The 17,768-nt window shown below is 40.4% G+C and overlaps 1 protein-coding gene across 1 annotated transcript; it reads right to left on the bottom strand.

Annotated features, from left to right (window-relative positions):
• Positions 1-237: 237 nt before the first annotated feature.
• zmynd19 (zinc finger, MYND-type containing 19) lies at positions 238-11,110 on the bottom strand. The gene is made up of 6 exons (XM_030066157.1): positions 10,877-11,110; positions 8,182-8,241; positions 7,885-7,991; positions 6,322-6,462; positions 3,300-3,480; positions 238-2,705 (listed from the first exon to the last, which is right to left on the bottom strand). The coding sequence occupies exons 1-6, from the start codon at positions 10,925-10,927 to the stop codon at positions 2,562-2,564; spliced, it is 684 nt and encodes a 227-aa protein (XP_029922017.1). The 5' UTR covers positions 10,928-11,110; the 3' UTR covers positions 238-2,561.
• Between the last annotated feature and the right edge of the window lie 6,658 nt (positions 11,111-17,768).

Below are 17,768 nucleotides of genomic sequence, written 5' to 3'. Positions count from 1 at the left end.
ACAGTCTCCACACAGCTCAGACTGTTTACAGACCTACAATTTAACTTAGACATGTGATCATTATTGTCATGTAGGAGGCTGTGCACAAGCCACATCGGTGTTAAGACATGCACTATATAACCTACTAGGACAGAGAGCAATTGTTTCAGCAGTATCTTCAGTTCAGTCAATATGCCGTTTGCAAAAGATTAATCGTACCATGTTCACTTGCCTAATTGCAACATGAGCACTGACATCTTTACTAGCCAACAAGCCAACTCCCACAGATGAAGTTCATTTTATTTATTTCATCATTTTACACTGAAAAGAAACGGTTATCCCCATCTGTACTTCCATTCACATACTGTAGCTCTTTATTTCTAGGTGTTTAATGCTTATATTCTTACAAAACAAAAAAGATTTCAGACACAATCTGTACACTCCCTCCAAAAATCACACCCCGTCCCTTCATCCCCTCTATGACAAAGACGCTAACATGGGAGCCAAATTTTTAGTGCACAGTGTTGAAAACCTGTTCACATACATACAAAATAAACAATCAAGTCGCATGTACGTCTGTGAATTACATGCTTGTATGCGAGTGTCTGGACTCATCACCTAAGACACAATGGGACACATTGAGCAGGTGTGCAATGTGGGTAATAGAGAGAAGGCAGGCGATTGGGGATAAGTTGACACAGAACAATTTTACTTGACAGACCGCCATGTAGTAGGAAATAAAAATCAGGAATCGGTACCGAGCCTTTCTTAACAACAGTCACCAAAATAATATTAACCGTGGTGCGCATGGAGGGGTGGATTTCAAGTTTGTTTGTTTTTTTTTACTCCAGGACGTCCCCTCACACTGGAGTAAGTAGTGACAGACCGACAGTGTGCTGTGTTACATTGGAAAATCTGGAGGGGCAACTCATCTCACTGAGATCAACAGAGAGGAGGACTCATTCACTCAAGATCAGATTTCAACACAGGAAAAGGTACAATGCCTTAAGTGATAGGGCTGAAACCTACAACCCCCTCGCAAAAAAATGTGATATAAAGGTCCCGTATTACTCACTTCTCATGTTTGTCTTCAAAAAGAAATCACTACATCGAAGGACAAAAATGTATTTCACAATCAAATAATGTGATTTAAATAAATATAGCTCCATTGATATAATTTCTTCAAAAATAACCCTTAAAGAGTAAATTCTCACACAAGAAACAGAGCACTACACCCTGGACCGCCCGCACCAAAAACTCCACAAATGCAAATACCAGAAACCTGTTGGAGAGATAAGTTGTCAGGTAAAAACCAAGCAAACCATGACTGGACTGACTGGAGGGATTTAAACCAGCATCGGGAGGAGCACCATACAAGACCATGTCCAGTTTTTTAAGATATCAACTGGAGCCACATCGAAACTGCATGGAAAAAGGGAGCAGATTTTTGAAAGTACAGTAACTCCAGTCCCTTGGGCTAATTAAAACTTTTAGCACATTTTTCATTCAACAGTCAAAACAAGTCTGATAGGATTGATTTGAAAAACCATGGGTCAGGAAAACTCCTCTAGAACATAAAAAGCTTAAAAGCCAGAACAAGAACAGGTAAAACATAGTAAGAAGATTAACATGGAGCAAGTTAAAATCCCCCCCACCCCCAAGTAATTTCTGATTAAATATCTATCAATTCATGAAATTTACAAGTCATGTGATATGGCCCCTTTTAAAATTGAAACGATAAGCATTAACCCGTCCCATAACCCACTTTGACCATTTCAATGTCCTTCAGTCCTTATTGGCAGCACATACACATACATACACAAGCATACACAGGCAGGCAGACATACACACTCACACTCACACACTCACACACACACACATACAATACTGGTAGTGTGATTCAATCAGTGAAATCTATCTGATGCATGTTGTGGTTGGTTGCAGGGGAGTGTGACAGACCGGGAGGTGGCCAGGGTGTTTAATGACTGTGAAAGATGGCAGCTGTGTGCACCAGAGAGGTCAGAAAGGGAGCAATACAGTGAAAAGGTCCGTGTCCCGTTGTACCAGCTGAATGACGGTACTGTGGCCCCTGGGTCCCCATTTGCACAACGTCATCATACCCAGCTGCTGGGTGGAGGAAAAAAGTGGATGACGACAACTGTCCGTATTCGACTGTGGAAGCTTGTCCGGTTTTTCGGTGGGACAACTTTTCCCCTCACATACAAAACCATAGCAGCAGGTGGAGCTCGAGGGTCTCCCTCCTCGAGAAAAACAAAAAACAAACAAAATAATAATAATAATACCTTTCCTCCCATCATCCAAATCCACATGGAAAGCAAGCTATGGAGAATTAACCAGTTCTGGGAAGTGGTAGTTGTCTTTTTGCTTCACTCTCCTTCCCCTCCTCCAGCTTCTCACCCCCTATCACTCATCAACCAATCAAGCAACCAACATTGTCCTCTGTCGTTAGTCTCTTGTCAGCCAATTTTTTTCCATTTTGCACTTCGTCCCCATTCCCCTCCCCCAAGTCTAACCCTGCCCCCCTACTCCCTCCTCCTCTCCCTGATGAGGATGAGGGCAGATCATCGTTCGGGCTCAGACTCCAGGGCCAACACCCGCTTGCGCTCGCGACACTGCTTCTTGTGGGCCGGCCAGTCCCTCTGCTGGCACTGGGAGCCGCAGTAACGCGCCACCTGGCAGCGCCCACAGATGTTAAACTCTCGCAGCTGTGGAGAGACATGAAACAAGATCATCTTTGGCTCAGTTTGCGTGTGTCAACTGTATAAGCACCATGTCCCTGGATGTCAAAGTCAGAGGATGCACATAAAAATTCAATTCCAACGCAAGTGTGAAATATTTAAGCATATGTTTAAGCATATTTACTGGCCTTTGTAGGGTACCTATCCAGTCTATTACTTTTGCTGAACAGTGTATGCTCGGGCCATTCTGTTATTTTGGGGTTTATAGGACAAAATAATTCATAGAAAATCATTTCCCATACCATTTAGGAAATATAGTGTGCCTAAAATGTAGAAAATACAAAGTTTGCTTTTATTTCTGTCATGTTACTCAGGGGTTTGGTATCAGATAGTCTACAGCAAAATCTCCATTTTAGCCTATTATCTCTGTTTCCCTTGTAAAAAAAAAAAAAGCTTTAGGAGAGATCATGTTCATGCTCTCACAGATGCACATCTTAGCTTTTCATCCCCTACTTTAAAATTCAAATAAATGAGCAGGCATTGTTTTAGACCTAACAAATCCATTGTGGCAAGTTTAGACATGGCTTTTGGAAGATATTTTGAGTCAGATATGGTACATACCCTCCTTTCAATGAGTGAACAAGGGGGGTAGTGACACTCGTAGTAGGTGCAGGAGCACTCCTCCTCCTCCACCAGCTCCCCATTAGCGTTGTAGTAGCGTGTGCGGCTCAGCTCCAGGTACTGCTCCTCCATGGGGTCGGCCGGTACCTGCTGGATGGCCAGCCAGTACAAAGACTGCTCTCTGCGGACAAGTGGGACGGGGGGGAAATACTGAGTGTGCGAAAACAAATCTCAAGTACTCTGATCTTGAACTGAACCGGAATAAATGAACACAAGGTCACATACATTTTACATCTTAGGACAGAACTACAAGTATTTGCACTTACATGTGTATTACTTCTGGAACACAGTATATTCTAGACAGCACAGTCCTCCCACTATTGCCTAAATCCCAACTCAAAACTATAATAAAAAAGTGCCTTTTTCAACCTTAGAAAGCAACAGCAACAACAAATGTAGCTTGTTCATAGGATGCCAATAGCCACTGTTAAAGCCATATTCCCTGACCGTCACATACTTGAAAAATGACAAAAGAGCCGATGTGTAAACATCTGGTGGACAAAGACTGCCATAAACCATCTTCACTCAGTGATGAAATTAGTTTTTACTATTCAAAATTTGTCATATTAAAACCACTTGACAACTTAAGAATATAAAATTAGAAGCTTCACACCTTGATATGGGTGCCTGTAGTACTCATACCAAAGGGATGTATGTTTAAAAAAAAAAAAAAAAACACTATGGGAACTGCAACAAGTAGCCTAGAATTTTAAGTGAGTCTAACTAATTAGAAAAAATGTTTTCATTCTACTTCATCCCTCTCTTCTTTGCCTTTCCCCCCTTTACATCTGTGGAGCATAATTTAGAGAGAATTCTTTACTTAAATGTGGTGGTCTGAATAAGTTGAAATGTGATTTCACTGCAAAGGCATGTCATTTATTATCCAGAAATAGGCTTATTCTGCCAGTGTATCAACAAGTGCATGGGTACACAAGACATTATGTCATTTTTATGCATGGACAGGATGTGTCTTCAACATGTATGCCATGTCATCAGGATGACAGCAACAGTGAATAACAACAGGCTTGTAGGTCTGATGTGGCAGACAGACGAAAGCCAAGAAGACCATCTCCGTCTGCACTCACGCCACAGGATATTTACGGAGCATTTCAACTATGTCTGGGAATTTGAATCTGGACGCTATGCCTTGTAAGTGAAAGAGATGAACATGAAGAGTGAAAATCAAGGTGTTTTAAGAAAAGCACTTAACTAATACCAGTCAAGCTTTAACTTTTCACTGTATAACTTCTGATGGTAATTCAGGACAGCAGCATTAACTGGACTTACACAGGCAGAGAGCGCAGTTGGTGTAACACAATAATCAATGTCAAACAAATTCTGTCAAATTCAAGACATTTTAAGCCGAGGACAGGACCTGCACACACCCTGACAAATGTTTTTCAAGTCCACACATTAACATTTTTCACAATAACCTGAAAAAAGGAGATAGGTTTATCTCAAGTTGCTTTTGGGAAAATGACCTCACAAGTCACTAATTTAAGCCCAAACTGGCAACAGTTTCTGTTTTTAGCCAAGCAAGTGGCACAGTTGGATGTGCCGCCCACACAATCAATGCAGAGACATCTGGCTGTTGGACAGTTTTATGTTCGCCTCACAAAGCCACTGATTATCAGATGGTAGTGTTACAATCAATAGCCTCATACGTTAAGAGTAGAATGAGGGATCTTAGAGATAGAGCCCCCAGACCCAAATTAATTTCCCATGCTGTAGAAAACACTGTCATCTCTTTGTACAGTGTTTCCCGTTGAAACACCGGGATGCAGCTACAATCCCAAGGTAAACTTGGCACAGAATCTGGACTTGCTTGTCATCATCTAGTTTAAAGGAGGATGTCCAAATACCAGACAATTATCCACTTCTAGGAAATGAAAAGCTTTAATGATCAGACTCAGGAGAAAGAATTTCTCCTCTATAACATTGGGTATATCCATTCTTTCCTGTTGGCTCATCACTACGCATCCCCAAAGATGGTCTATGTAAAATTTCTCTCAGTTGTCTGCAATGACGCTGGCTGCTTCTCCAGCTCAACTTTTGTTTTGGTCACATGTGTGCACACGCTATGCATTCAACAGTTGGGACTGATAAACTATATGCAATTCATGGACTCCCAAGCTTCCAGCGGAACTGAAAATACAAACATTTCCATATCACCAAATCACACAACTGTTTACTGTGGAAACATAAAATCACAGTGTAGAATTATCTAAGATAATTTTGCAGCCTTGGTCTACTAGTAACTGTTACAACTGTCAAACACTTCAAACTAGCCACAAAATAGTATTTACATGTAGGGGTGGGACAATACATTGATTACGCAAGTTATCGGAATACTTCTTGTGATACATTATTGATTCACTTGTACCAAGCATCTATATGTGTGTTTTGAACTTTATTTGCAGAGATGCACATTTAGTTTCTATGAGATCTATTTGTTCTCTGCCTTTAGGTATTTGAACTGTTGTTACTGTCATATTTCAGTTGCTGTGCAGCTTAAAAACAATGAAAAACATACCTGATTCCTGCTTAGTGGAAAATTATCTTGCCTTTTTCAGGGAATTTTTTTTCTGCTTCATTTACAGATATTGTGAAATATTATCGCTGATTATATTACAATATATCATAGAATCACCTGTGTCTCGATACCATACATACAAGATATCATGTGGGTAAAACATTGCAATAGTATCATATCACCAGTCACCCAGTGTTCTCCACCTCTAATGACGAGCCGAATAATATAATGCTCATGTGATCTTTATCTTGCATCTGCTTTGGTTTTATTCTGACAATTCACGTAAGGATGCAGTTATTTTATGATGACCCAATCAAACTTGGAACTCATCTGTTGTTAGTCAAGGAGCCAGCAGAAAACGGAGGCATTATCCAAATCAGAAGATGTCTAGTGAAGTTAATGTTAGCTCAAGTGTGGCTGTCTAAGTACCTCTGCTTGCTGGAAGTCTCCTCTGACTTGGGGCTCCAGCCTACTGGCACCAGTCGCAGGTTGTCTAGCCGGTTGTCCACAGTCACAGAGTTGATGTGGATAACTTGAAAGCTGGGGGCGATACCTCCTCTGTGCTTCTCCCTAGAAAAGGACACATGTTTTCAAATCACCTGTGTCTAAGTGATAGTCTGATGCACTATGCTAATACTGGTTTCAGAATAAGGACAGTTGATTGTCAAAGCATTTAAGAAGACATTCACTTTAAAAAAAAAAAAAACAATGGATGATAGACAGTTCAACATACCACAGTTACTTTCACAAACTGTACATGGAGATGGGGAACAGCCAAATCCATGTATGTGAACAGTTTTGCAAAAACACTGCAGTTTCCTAAATGATATGGTAAATTATAAAAGTCAAGTCACCTAAGTAAAGTTTTGTTTTCAATTCATTTTGGGTACTTTGATCCAGAAATCCAGCACCTCAAACTGATGTTCAAAGCTGGCATTCAGACCTCTCATTCATCGTTGTTGTAATTTAAAACAAACTGGCAGCAACAACAACAACAAAAGATTATTCCTGAGCATAAATGATTGAACCTGTGACGGAGTGATTGGTACTGGTTCGACAGTCGTGTTGTTTCGCCACAGCTCCCACATAACACTACACAAACCTGATGCTGTATTAAAGCCCTGCAGGGAAATTCTCTTTTCCACAGGCAGGTCAGAGGGCAGGATCGGGTATAGAGGAGCACCCATGACAACCATAGGGATTCAGTGTCTCAAAGGACTTCGGCTGAGCCAATTATATTTAGCAGGGCCTATTCTGATTTCTTTTTTGTTTTTTAACAAGTGTGATGGGCTGATCAGTGATTCAACTGCCAATTCAAATGATGCATTCTACCCAGTTTCTGCTAACTGGCAAACATGCAAATGTGAACAGCAAGCATTAACAGTAAATTTTCAATACAGCTCTGAGCTCAACAGATTGTTCTTGTGGCTGTATGATATAGCTGGTTTGTTCATGTGCAAATAAAAAACAGGTTTCATCCAGAGTAATAACATATCAGAGTGTGTTTGATGACAGGTGTTCAGTCACCCACAGCCACCAGCAGCACATGAGAAGTTTTTCACTGCAGCAACCCAGGCTCAGCCTTGTGTGCTACATGTTGAGCACTCTCTAATCTATGACCACAAGGTGTGAAATCAAACGCACATCAGAAACAAACTGTCAACAATATGTTTACACTACCTAAGTTCAGCTGTCACAATTTGGCTAGTACTTCAACAGCATATGCTTGACTTTTCTCCTGAAACAGAGATTCTAACTTTCCCCCCCAGTTGGACAGGTCAAACAATGACCGGCTGATCACCAATGAATCTTTAGAATGTGTACTGGCTGATTATGATCAATGATCAATTAGTCTGAGTACTTGTATCAAGACACTTATGCAGGGCAGACTACCACCAATAAAGCGGTCTGAACTCTGGTGCTCCATCAGAGGGGTGATAACCTTGCTCTCTCCATCACCCTTACACCCAATATATTGAACCAGTGACTCACCAGAGCAGCTCATGCAGTGGCCTTCCAGCCCAGCGGCCTTTGCCAATGTCGAAAGCGTAGGCAAAAATCTTAGCCCCGTTGCCATCTGCATCTACCTCCATGCGTGCCTGGAAATGGAATGATAAAAATTGTTTAGCATAAGCTCTCATCATTGTTCTGTATGGCAAAAAATTATCACCATACAGCTTGCAATCTGCATAATAAACCTGTTCATCATGTAACTAATTAATAAATCTACACCCTTCTCACTCAAACATACTGAGGACATTTATTTCCAGGTGAGTCCTACTAACTTACCTCAAAGGCATAGTTTTCCACCAGCGGTATGTCCTGTTCGTCGATCAGTGTGTATTTTGTCTGGAAAAAAAAAGACAGGTTTATTGTAGTGATGACAATAAATACAACTGCTACCACCACAACTCTTGGAGGTGCTGCTACCTTTTCACATATTGCCTTTCATTATCAACGTGAGACCCGTTTCATACAAGTTTATTCGTCAAGGAGTAAAGACAAAATCATTTCCTGTTTGGTTATGTGTTAAGCATCAATTATTAAAACCCTGTAACACAGACTGTCAGCTCCAGCAGCCTCAAGATGTTGCTGAGACCTGTTTGTATTTACTTAAATGTTTAATCCTATTGTAGATGACAAAGCTTTCACTGTGGACACTATATAGATTTAGGAGAAAATCCTTGCAACACACCATGAGTTAAAAAGCAACATAACAGCCACTACTAATAGGATGCTGTTCCTCCTTGTGGATATAAAATTGAAGAGAAGTCACTCAAAAGCTTATTTAGTTGTAAATGTGAACTTAATGTGTAATGTGTGTAAATCCCTGCCACAGACTTCTAAATTTACAGGTCCACCACTGAGCCTTCTGCAAATGTGTGTCAGCAAAGTAACCTGTGGCATACATCTGCCTTACCTTGGGCATGTACACAAGGTGTCAAAGTAACAGTGACAGTCACTGTGAACACTTCTCCACATCCAGAAGGTTCAAACACTTCAAACTAGCCACAAATAAGCAGTAAAAGTATCTTAAAATATAAATTCCTTTCGAACCTTTTCTGCATTTGCTACATAGCTTTCAATATTTGAACCTTTTTTGACATGTTAACCCTGCTGTTACTTTCAAATTTACTAATTAACATCTTTTTTAAAAAATCAACTGTGGTCAATTTGACCTCCAGAAAATGATAACATTTGTTGTCCAAGTTTATGTGTCAGGTACTTTGTGTGTCTTGACTACTTAAATCGCCTTTTAAATAAACCACAGTCTCCCTCACCGCTCCAAACGTCCTGTGGAAATCATGTTTTCCCTCCCAAAGATCACATTAACTATCAGTGGTTCTTGCATTACTACAGGTGTGGTTATGTTAGGTAAGGGCTCTGAAGCAGAGGAAGTGTTTTGATGATTATAAATGGCATGTTATAGTTCCTCTGTGTCATCCAAAACAACTGAAACAAATTTGTGTAAAATGTTGATATTTCTTGTGTTTTAAAAGGGGGGAAAAACTGGGTTCAAACTGACCCCAAACAAACACCGGTGCGTGCAAAATGTGTACAGGACAATGGCAACATACCATCATGTTAATTTTATGTTTACCCACTTGTCCACATTAAATTGGATAAAGTCAACCAATATGAAGCAAAAAAACAATGTTAATCATGTATTTAGAGATGTTAAACACTGAATATGGTCATATTCACCCAAATGATAATAAGAGGGTTTGATTTGCTCATCACCAAAGACAAGGAAATAACTTTATGGGTTGTTTTGGACATGATGCTTTGGACCACGCAAAAACTGGTCAGGACCTCGCCTGAGATTTTACATTATCTGTACTCAGACCTGAGATGCACATCAATACAGACGAATAACAGTGACATGTGGGGGATTCTTTGAGGTTACCCTGCTTCCAACTCAGTATGCAGGAATCAAAGTGACAAGACACCAAGACAGGAGCCCTTGGAGGTCCTGAACCACCCTGGCATGATAGCTGGGACGATGCTGCGCCTACATTAAGAAGTCCAAACCACCAGTGTGGCTCTGAAATCCGTCTCGACAGCAACACAAACGCGTGCAAATGGCAACAGTGGGAGATGATATAGATTTGTTATATGACTGCTGTCAAGTGCCCAGGAGTGTTGTCAGTCAGCAGGTGGGCAGCTGACTCACCAGGGCTCGGTCAAAACGGTCTTCACAGCTTCTTTTGCCTCTCTGTGACATGAGCACACTAACATTTCTACACCATTCTGGCTACACCACAACGTAAGGGCCGGTATGCGGCGTCAATTACGTAACTTTACCCAAAACCGCGTTAGGGAGGACAAAACATTTTTTTCGGGCAGAGCTGTCAAGCCAATGCTTTGTCACGTTGCACAAAAGACTCTAAATGGAGCATGGCAATGGCTTCCTCATTAGCTGATACTTCTCTCCCTCTCTCTCTCCCTCACACACACACAGTCAGCCGTCTACTATCTCCATAACACAGCTAGCGTGGCACTGCTAGCTAACTTTACGCCAAGTGCCCGAATGATAACTTGCCGACAGACATTAAAATTCAAAAGCAGCGGACCTCCGTTACGTTTTCTCTACTTCGACACGGTCTGGCACATGCAGCGGAAGTATAAAGCGATAAAGTATTTGCTTAAACAACACTGCACGTTTCTAATTCAACGGTTAACTAGCAGGTTAGCCGCTAACCTGCTATGTAGCTAGCGTTAGCTTCACAGCGATGTGTGGTGGTGGTGGTGGAGGTGCAGAAAACCAGTCCGACTCAACGCGGCGACATCCTCTCTCGCCTCGCAAATCTTTTAAAATACAACTAAAACGTGTACCGTGACACAATTACCACACCGACAACGACTATTAACCGTTAAAGCCTTTTCTCTGCCGCCGACGATCTCCATGAACCATTTTAGGTGCTTTTGTGCTCCCTGCGGGCCCTCCCCTTGTCGCACATGGCAGCCCTCGGATCCAGCTCACCTTCCCGGCCACACGGCCAAGTCGAACAATCCCAAGCTTGAAATCCGTCATTTGGGAGGACGGGCGGCTACAGAGACGAAACGTACAGTCCACCTAAGCGGTATTCGGGTTTCACAGCTGTCGGGGCAGCCCCTCAGCCCCGATGTAATGCCAGCGTGTGTTAAAAGGTTCAATATTTGCCCGACTCCCGTTCTCCCCCAGCAGCCTCCGTGACACACCGCTGGCGTACTGAAAGCCGACCAAGATTTAGGGGGGCGGGGCAGGCGACGAGCTAAATATGATCAGCCAATAGCGACGCGGCTCTTACAACCAACCGCCCAATCACAGACAGCTTTACATTTATGCTTTCTAATACGAGGCGTCCGACCGTAGTGCCCAATAAAAAACGGCTATTTCGTTCAACAACCGCCTATTCCCTAATAACGTCATCACACCCTCGTGACCGCTTCCTCTATAGCGCAGCTATCGTCAAAGTCATTTTCGCGCGAAATGTTTGATGGCTGGGCGGGATTATCTCGCTACACAGACGTAATTCACCGACTCCCTGTGTCAGTCATTTTGGTTCAGTGGGTTTCCAGGGTTTGACATTTGACATGTGCTATTGTTAGTTGTGTATGCTGGCAGTGCCTCAGTGAAAAATAAATGAAATAAGTAAACAGTCAGAAATTTAAATAAGAATTATGAACTGTCTTGGTTTAATTTTAATGAATGTGTCAGTCAAACTGTATAAATTTGGGAGATGTTGACTGCAAATCATGTAGTTTATTTTCATATGATGTATTTAATGCTCTGACTCATTTAAAATGAATTTCATTTCAATTCAATTGATTTCAATTGAATGAATTCAGATGTTACACCATATGGATATGTCCAGGGTGTCTTCCTGCCTTACACCCGGCACATGCTTGGATAGGCCCCAGCTCCCTGTGACCCTGCACAGGAATGAGCAGGTATGGAAAATGCATGGGTGGATGGATGGATGGACTTGAACCATATGGGGAATTTTCAGTTGATAGAGCTACACATGGAGTCAGTGGCTCTAAAATGCAATACATGGATGAGCAATGAACAGTTGCCCATCAAAAGTTACAGTGAAGGCATAAGACACACTGCTGCATCACCGCTTGCACAAATCAACCACTGTTTCTGCAGTGGTGGGAAGTGAGAACTGGATTGTTTCTGCCTTGTGGCCCCTCAAGATCACCATATGTTTGAGTGTGCTTTTCCCAGAGTTGTTTTTAATGTGTTGGGTACCTTGATAATTTAACCTGTGCTCTTCTCTCGTAGTGAGAATGGAGAATAAGTGACTATTTCTTTCACTGGCTCACCAGTGATGGGGTCTGCACATTTAATTCTTTTTTTTTTTTTTTTTTTTTTTTTTTTTTTTTAATTTGGACCCTTTTATAGAGTGAGAACTTAAGGAAGGGCCACGCAAAAAAGGAAAAAGTCTACTTTCTCATAACTGTAAATTTAATGTCAGAATTTTGAGAAAAAAAAGTCATTTTCTAAGTTTATTCTCAGACATCTGAGATTAATCTCAGAACTTTTTTATGTTTGAGTGACCCTAATCCTCTTCTGTAATAACTAAGTGTCATCTAATGCACAGTGCTAGTAGGCTATATTTATTTTGCTTCCCGCTGTTCAGTTAGATTTCTCTACTGCAGTCGTCTATTAGACATTCGAACCACACTTCCTTCCTCTTGATTTAAGGTGATGCACCTCAGAATGAAAAAGGCAAGTCTGGCTGGAATGATAAATTTTGAGCTATTACTCTGTTCTATACTTTACTACTTTACTCTTACTAATGTGTTTTAATACAATGTATAAAACAATCAGTAAACACACATAATCAAAAACACCCGCAAATCATTAATTCCTACGTTTTAATATATACTGTGTCAAGTATATCAAACACAAAACTTGCTAAAGTTTTTTTTTTTTTTTTTTCCCTAAGTTCCCTAAGTGAAAAACACTTTTTTGTTTGTTTGTTGTTGTTTTTAATTTAATGCTGGCCATAAAATTTGACATGCTGCTTCTTAACAAAAATTATAATTAACAGAAGGTTTTTGGGTTTCTATTTTGTGGGATTTACTTAAATTCTGAGATTTTAGAGTTGTGTTTTGTAAAAAATTTCATTCAAAAACATACACTTAAAGCCCCTGATCACACATGACATCCCAGCAGTCATAAAATGGTTGAGTCAACACAGGGAAATGTGGACCATGTAGAGTCAACTGTTTTGGTGCATGTGGTTTGATTTTTAAAGTAATTCTCAGCTGCAGAAAACATGGCTGCACAAGTGCCATAAATTACCTGTTTCACCTAAGGTGGATGGAGACATAGTTTTGCAAAGCTCAGCTTTAATTTCATATTTAATTACAGGATTTTTTTTGGAGGAGTGTCATAATTCTAATGCATTACAGAGTAAGGGTTATTATCAAACATTAGCTAGGAATAATAGAAAAGAGAAAATAATGGATAATAAGGCAATTAATATGAATGAAATGTAGTAAAAAAAAAAAAAAAAAAAAAAAATCTCATAAGAGTCCGGTTGGGTCCATTGTGGCAGGAAGCACTGTACAGCCAACAAACAGCTGGCACAGATTTGGTACTAGTTGGTGAGATGAGCTGAATGCTAAAGGTGATGCACAGCTGAATCTGCTCCATCTACCGAGTACAAGACATCATCTAAGATGGAGTTTAGTTTGGACCTGACCCGCCCTACAGCAGAGCGAGCATTTTTACCAGTTTCTCAAGTCTGATGTCATCCCCATGTCTCAGTTGAACAGGTTGCCACTTACTTCTGATTGGTAGAAGCTGTGGAGTAGTCTCTTCCACTCACTTGAAGATCACATCATCTCAATAAATGTTGGCAGGTATCAGAGGCTTCCTGCTGTCTGTTGTATTGTTGTCTTACTATCAAAGAACAGCAGGTGGTGCTCTTGGCAGCACACAACAGAGCACTCCACCAAATTCCTGTACTCCTCCTTCTTGTCCTGCTCCTTCTTTCTTCTCCTCCTGAACACTGTTTTTTTCTGCTATACAGTGTAAAGTCAGCTGATAACAGCTACATCAGACGATCTTGTCTCAGCCTGGTTATACACAGAGTGGTACAACTTGGTGTAAATAGATCCCTACCAAAGCTGTTTAACAGGCACAATCACAAAAAGTACAAAATGTGGTCAGGCTGTTATGGTTTCTGCCAAGGCGGACTCAAATGAAGAATTGAGGAGAGTGAATCAGGAATAAAAGTTTATTGTAAGGTAGTGGATATAAAGATGGATGAAGGCAATGAGAAAGAGACGAGGTGAGGCAGGGAGGAGATGTGGAGTGGCTGTTTGCTGATTTGCCAACCGCCAAGAAACAATACAGAAGAAGGAAAACACAAGGGTTTGGCTGTGGCCACAACCTAGGCAGGTGCAGTAAGGTCGAAGAAGCCTTGCTCTTGGCTAAAGAAACATCATTTTCAAAGAGGAAGCTGGTACTGAAGTAAATTTGTCCCAAAGAGGAACCAATATGACATGCCAGTGTTATTTTATGCAGTGACAAAGAAAGAGGAAGAAGGAAAGATGGAGAGCTGGAATATGGACACATCAAGGACTAGATTAATTATCTGGGATGCCTATAATGTGCATTAATAATAATGTGCACTCCAAAATCTTAACCAGTGGCTATGTGAGGAGGAGATATATCATATGTTCAGAGATGGTAAAGATACTGTCACAGGGCAAGTAATGACAATACACTTGGCTGCATAACCAAGTGTTTTTCCATGGTAGCAGCATTCTGTTTTGTGTTAACAAAACAGAAATTAGTCTTAAATTTTAGGACGGAGAAATATCATCCATTATTTTTTATTAATTTATTCCTTTAGTACAACATATGGGAAACTGTGGGAAGACATTGAGCAAAATTAGACATAAACCTGCAACTTATGATTCTGTCAGAGAGAGTTTGCACCACCAGCATGACCTTCTCTTGTGGTCCAACACTGAGGTGTCTTTTTGCTTTGCACAGCTCTCTGTGCCATGAGAGGACAGGAGGACTGAACAGGGAGGCTGGAGAGTCGGGAACATCCAGCTGAAACTGTGGGCTGTGGATCTGAAGCCACATCCTCCCACAGATCAGCGGTCGGGGCACTAAGGCAGCTTCTCAGGGATCAAAAAGAGCAGCCAGGGTCTCTGGTCTGAAAACAGGGCATCAGTTTAGGATCAAATTGGAGCATATACACATGCATATACCTAAAGTCAGTAAAATGGGTTAAATTTTGTAGATTTCAAGAAGGTGGCAAACCTGATTGCCAGAGATTGGACTTCCCTTCATGATATTTTGCACAGTACAAACAGCAGAGTCTTTCAAGAGGAAGAGGAAATTCACAGCGTCTCACAGTTGTAATATTCTCATATAGTATGCAAGTCATTGATAGAATGACATTGATATGTGCCATTGTGCTGTGCTCTAGCGCCATTTGTTGTTGGCCTGTTCATTGCTGTTATTGTTTCATGCAACGTGCCTAAGGGTGTGTCTTAGGGTATATGCGCAGTCGGTGGAAGTCAGCCTTCCTATATGCACATGTTGTCTGCAGTCCATCAAATAAATATCAAGTTATTAGCACGTCGTCATTCTGGTAGTTTTTGTACACACTGTACAAAGTAAGACACCAGATTTTATCAAATACTAGCAGGATTTTCACCAAAACACAGAATTTTGAAACAAATCCTAGGTCTGCAAAGATGTTCCAACTGTTTGCTATCTCTCTCAGCAATCCTACATCGTGGTTTTCAAAGGAACGCACAGACCAGCTGGAAAATAAAGGAGCAGGCCCACAGTATGGAGGAGCACTGAGGAGTTGCACATGTTTAATTTGGGTTGTCTTTAATGATGGCACTCCTACTGGGGGAGCTTTATTGTCTTGCATTTTTTTAGCTATTGCCTCAGCATACAGGGCTACCAATTAAAGTGAGCCCAGGGGAATCAAATTAATAGTTATAATGCAAGTTATCATTTTGCCACTTTGAGTAAATTTGGGTAGGTTCAGGAGAAGTAGAGGAAGAATGAGTGTTTTCCCTCCATGCTTAGTGGGAAAAATACAAGAAATGGGATAATTTTGGGATAATTAGCAATTAATACAGTGATGACTGGCATTTTTCTTTATTCAAAAGTCAAAAGTGTCAGAAACAATCCCTCAGAAGAAAAGCCCAAAAGTCTTGTGGCCTATTTAATGTCAGGCTCATAAAGGGTTTGGAGTAGATGAAGCAGTTAGTAACAAGGAGAAGGCTATTTTGTGTGTGTGTAAAAGAAAAATGTAGAACAAGGTAGAATTTTGAAGAAGAAATGAATGTTGAATGATAATGTAAAAGGGTGTGGGAAACAAAAGTGGAAGTATGTGTATGCTTTGGCAGTCCCAAAATTGAAAATTTGAGCCTGAGCTCTTAACACCCTGTAGAATTAACATCAGTATTATGTACGATTGTGGAAAGAATGGTGACCAAAAGACTTTATTTTCTAGAGAACAAAGGTTGTTTTCTGCCAAATGGATTATAAAAAGGTAAATCAGCAGTTGGCAATGGATTCTGTTGCAGTTTTGGACATGGATACAGTAGATCCAAAAACAAAGCCTTTGTAAATAAAGAAGCCATCATTTGTGGTATTTCTGGCAGTGACAAGGTTTATAACTCCACGTAAGGAAGGCTGTTGATCAAGTTGCAGAGAGTCAGAGTTTAAAAACAAACAAACAAACAAACAAACAAACAAAAAAACAAGAATTTTCAACCTGGTGTAAGATTTTCTTGAAGAAGAAAGCTTAAAGTGCAAATTAGGGACTTATTCAAAAGTTGTATAAACAGATAATGGAAATGTACAAGAAAGTATTGTCAGCACAGTTTTATTGGATGTAATAATTAATGATATATTTGATGATATTGGGGATTTTGTGTATCTCTTTTTGGTGATGATATATGGAATATATATGGACTATATATCTAATTTATGTAACTATATAATAACTCAGGCATAAAGAAAATTTTATTAAGGAGCAGAATGTGGCTTTAAAATTTCAGCATCTATAACAAAATATATGACAAATGAAAGTATGCCGATCTGGGATTTGAATTACAGTAATCAGCTCTAATAAGAGTTGGAGAACAAAAAATTGTAAGGTTGTTTGGAAAGTACAATTGAAAAAAAAAAAAAAAAGGTCGGTAAATGTGAAAAAGTGAAAACTATTATATGGAGCCTATCTGCAGCATATAAAGGAGAAGTCACATGACCAACACAATGCAAATCTCCACTTTAAAATTCACTCCAACTCCAAATTCTAATATGTAATCTAATCCTACAATTTGTTGTCAACTACAGTTTTCATCAAAATAAGATCACAGTTTAAGTTTTTACAACTGTAATTTCCCTGTGGGTTTATTGTTTTTGAGAATAAACCAAACAATGTTATGATTTTGTATTTCCCTCAGGAAGCCACGGCAGACCTAAAACTATGAAAACCTTTAAAGAACAAGTGGTGGTCTAGCACCTTTGTTTCTGTCAAATAAGGTGCTCATTATAGGTTTAGCTTGTGATGAGTGTGTGAGACTGTGTTTAAAATTTCTCAGTTTCAATTAGTAACTCTTCTGCCGGTGTGTTAGTGCTTGTTAGGTGTTAATGGAGGGGAGCTTCTCTCTGGATTCAGGGGCTGTTCTTTCCACACCACCATCAGACTGTTGCTACACAGAGCTGTGTGCGGGGTGTGGCTCCACCTCTGATCCCCTCAGATCACAGATTAATATGATGAAATGATGGAAATCAACTCGCCTTAACTAGCCATGCCGTTTCACAATTTTCTTGTGCTCCTTGTGATCAAACTAACACGTCTGCATTTCACACTTCTCAGCTGAAAAAT

This window comes from Myripristis murdjan, chromosome 12, assembly GCF_902150065.1.
Source record: "Myripristis murdjan chromosome 12, fMyrMur1.1, whole genome shotgun sequence".
Lineage (NCBI taxonomy): Eukaryota > Metazoa > Chordata > Actinopteri > Holocentriformes > Holocentridae > Myripristis > Myripristis murdjan.
Note: the sequence above shows the minus strand (reverse complement) of the source record. Positions and strands in the feature narration are given on the sequence as shown.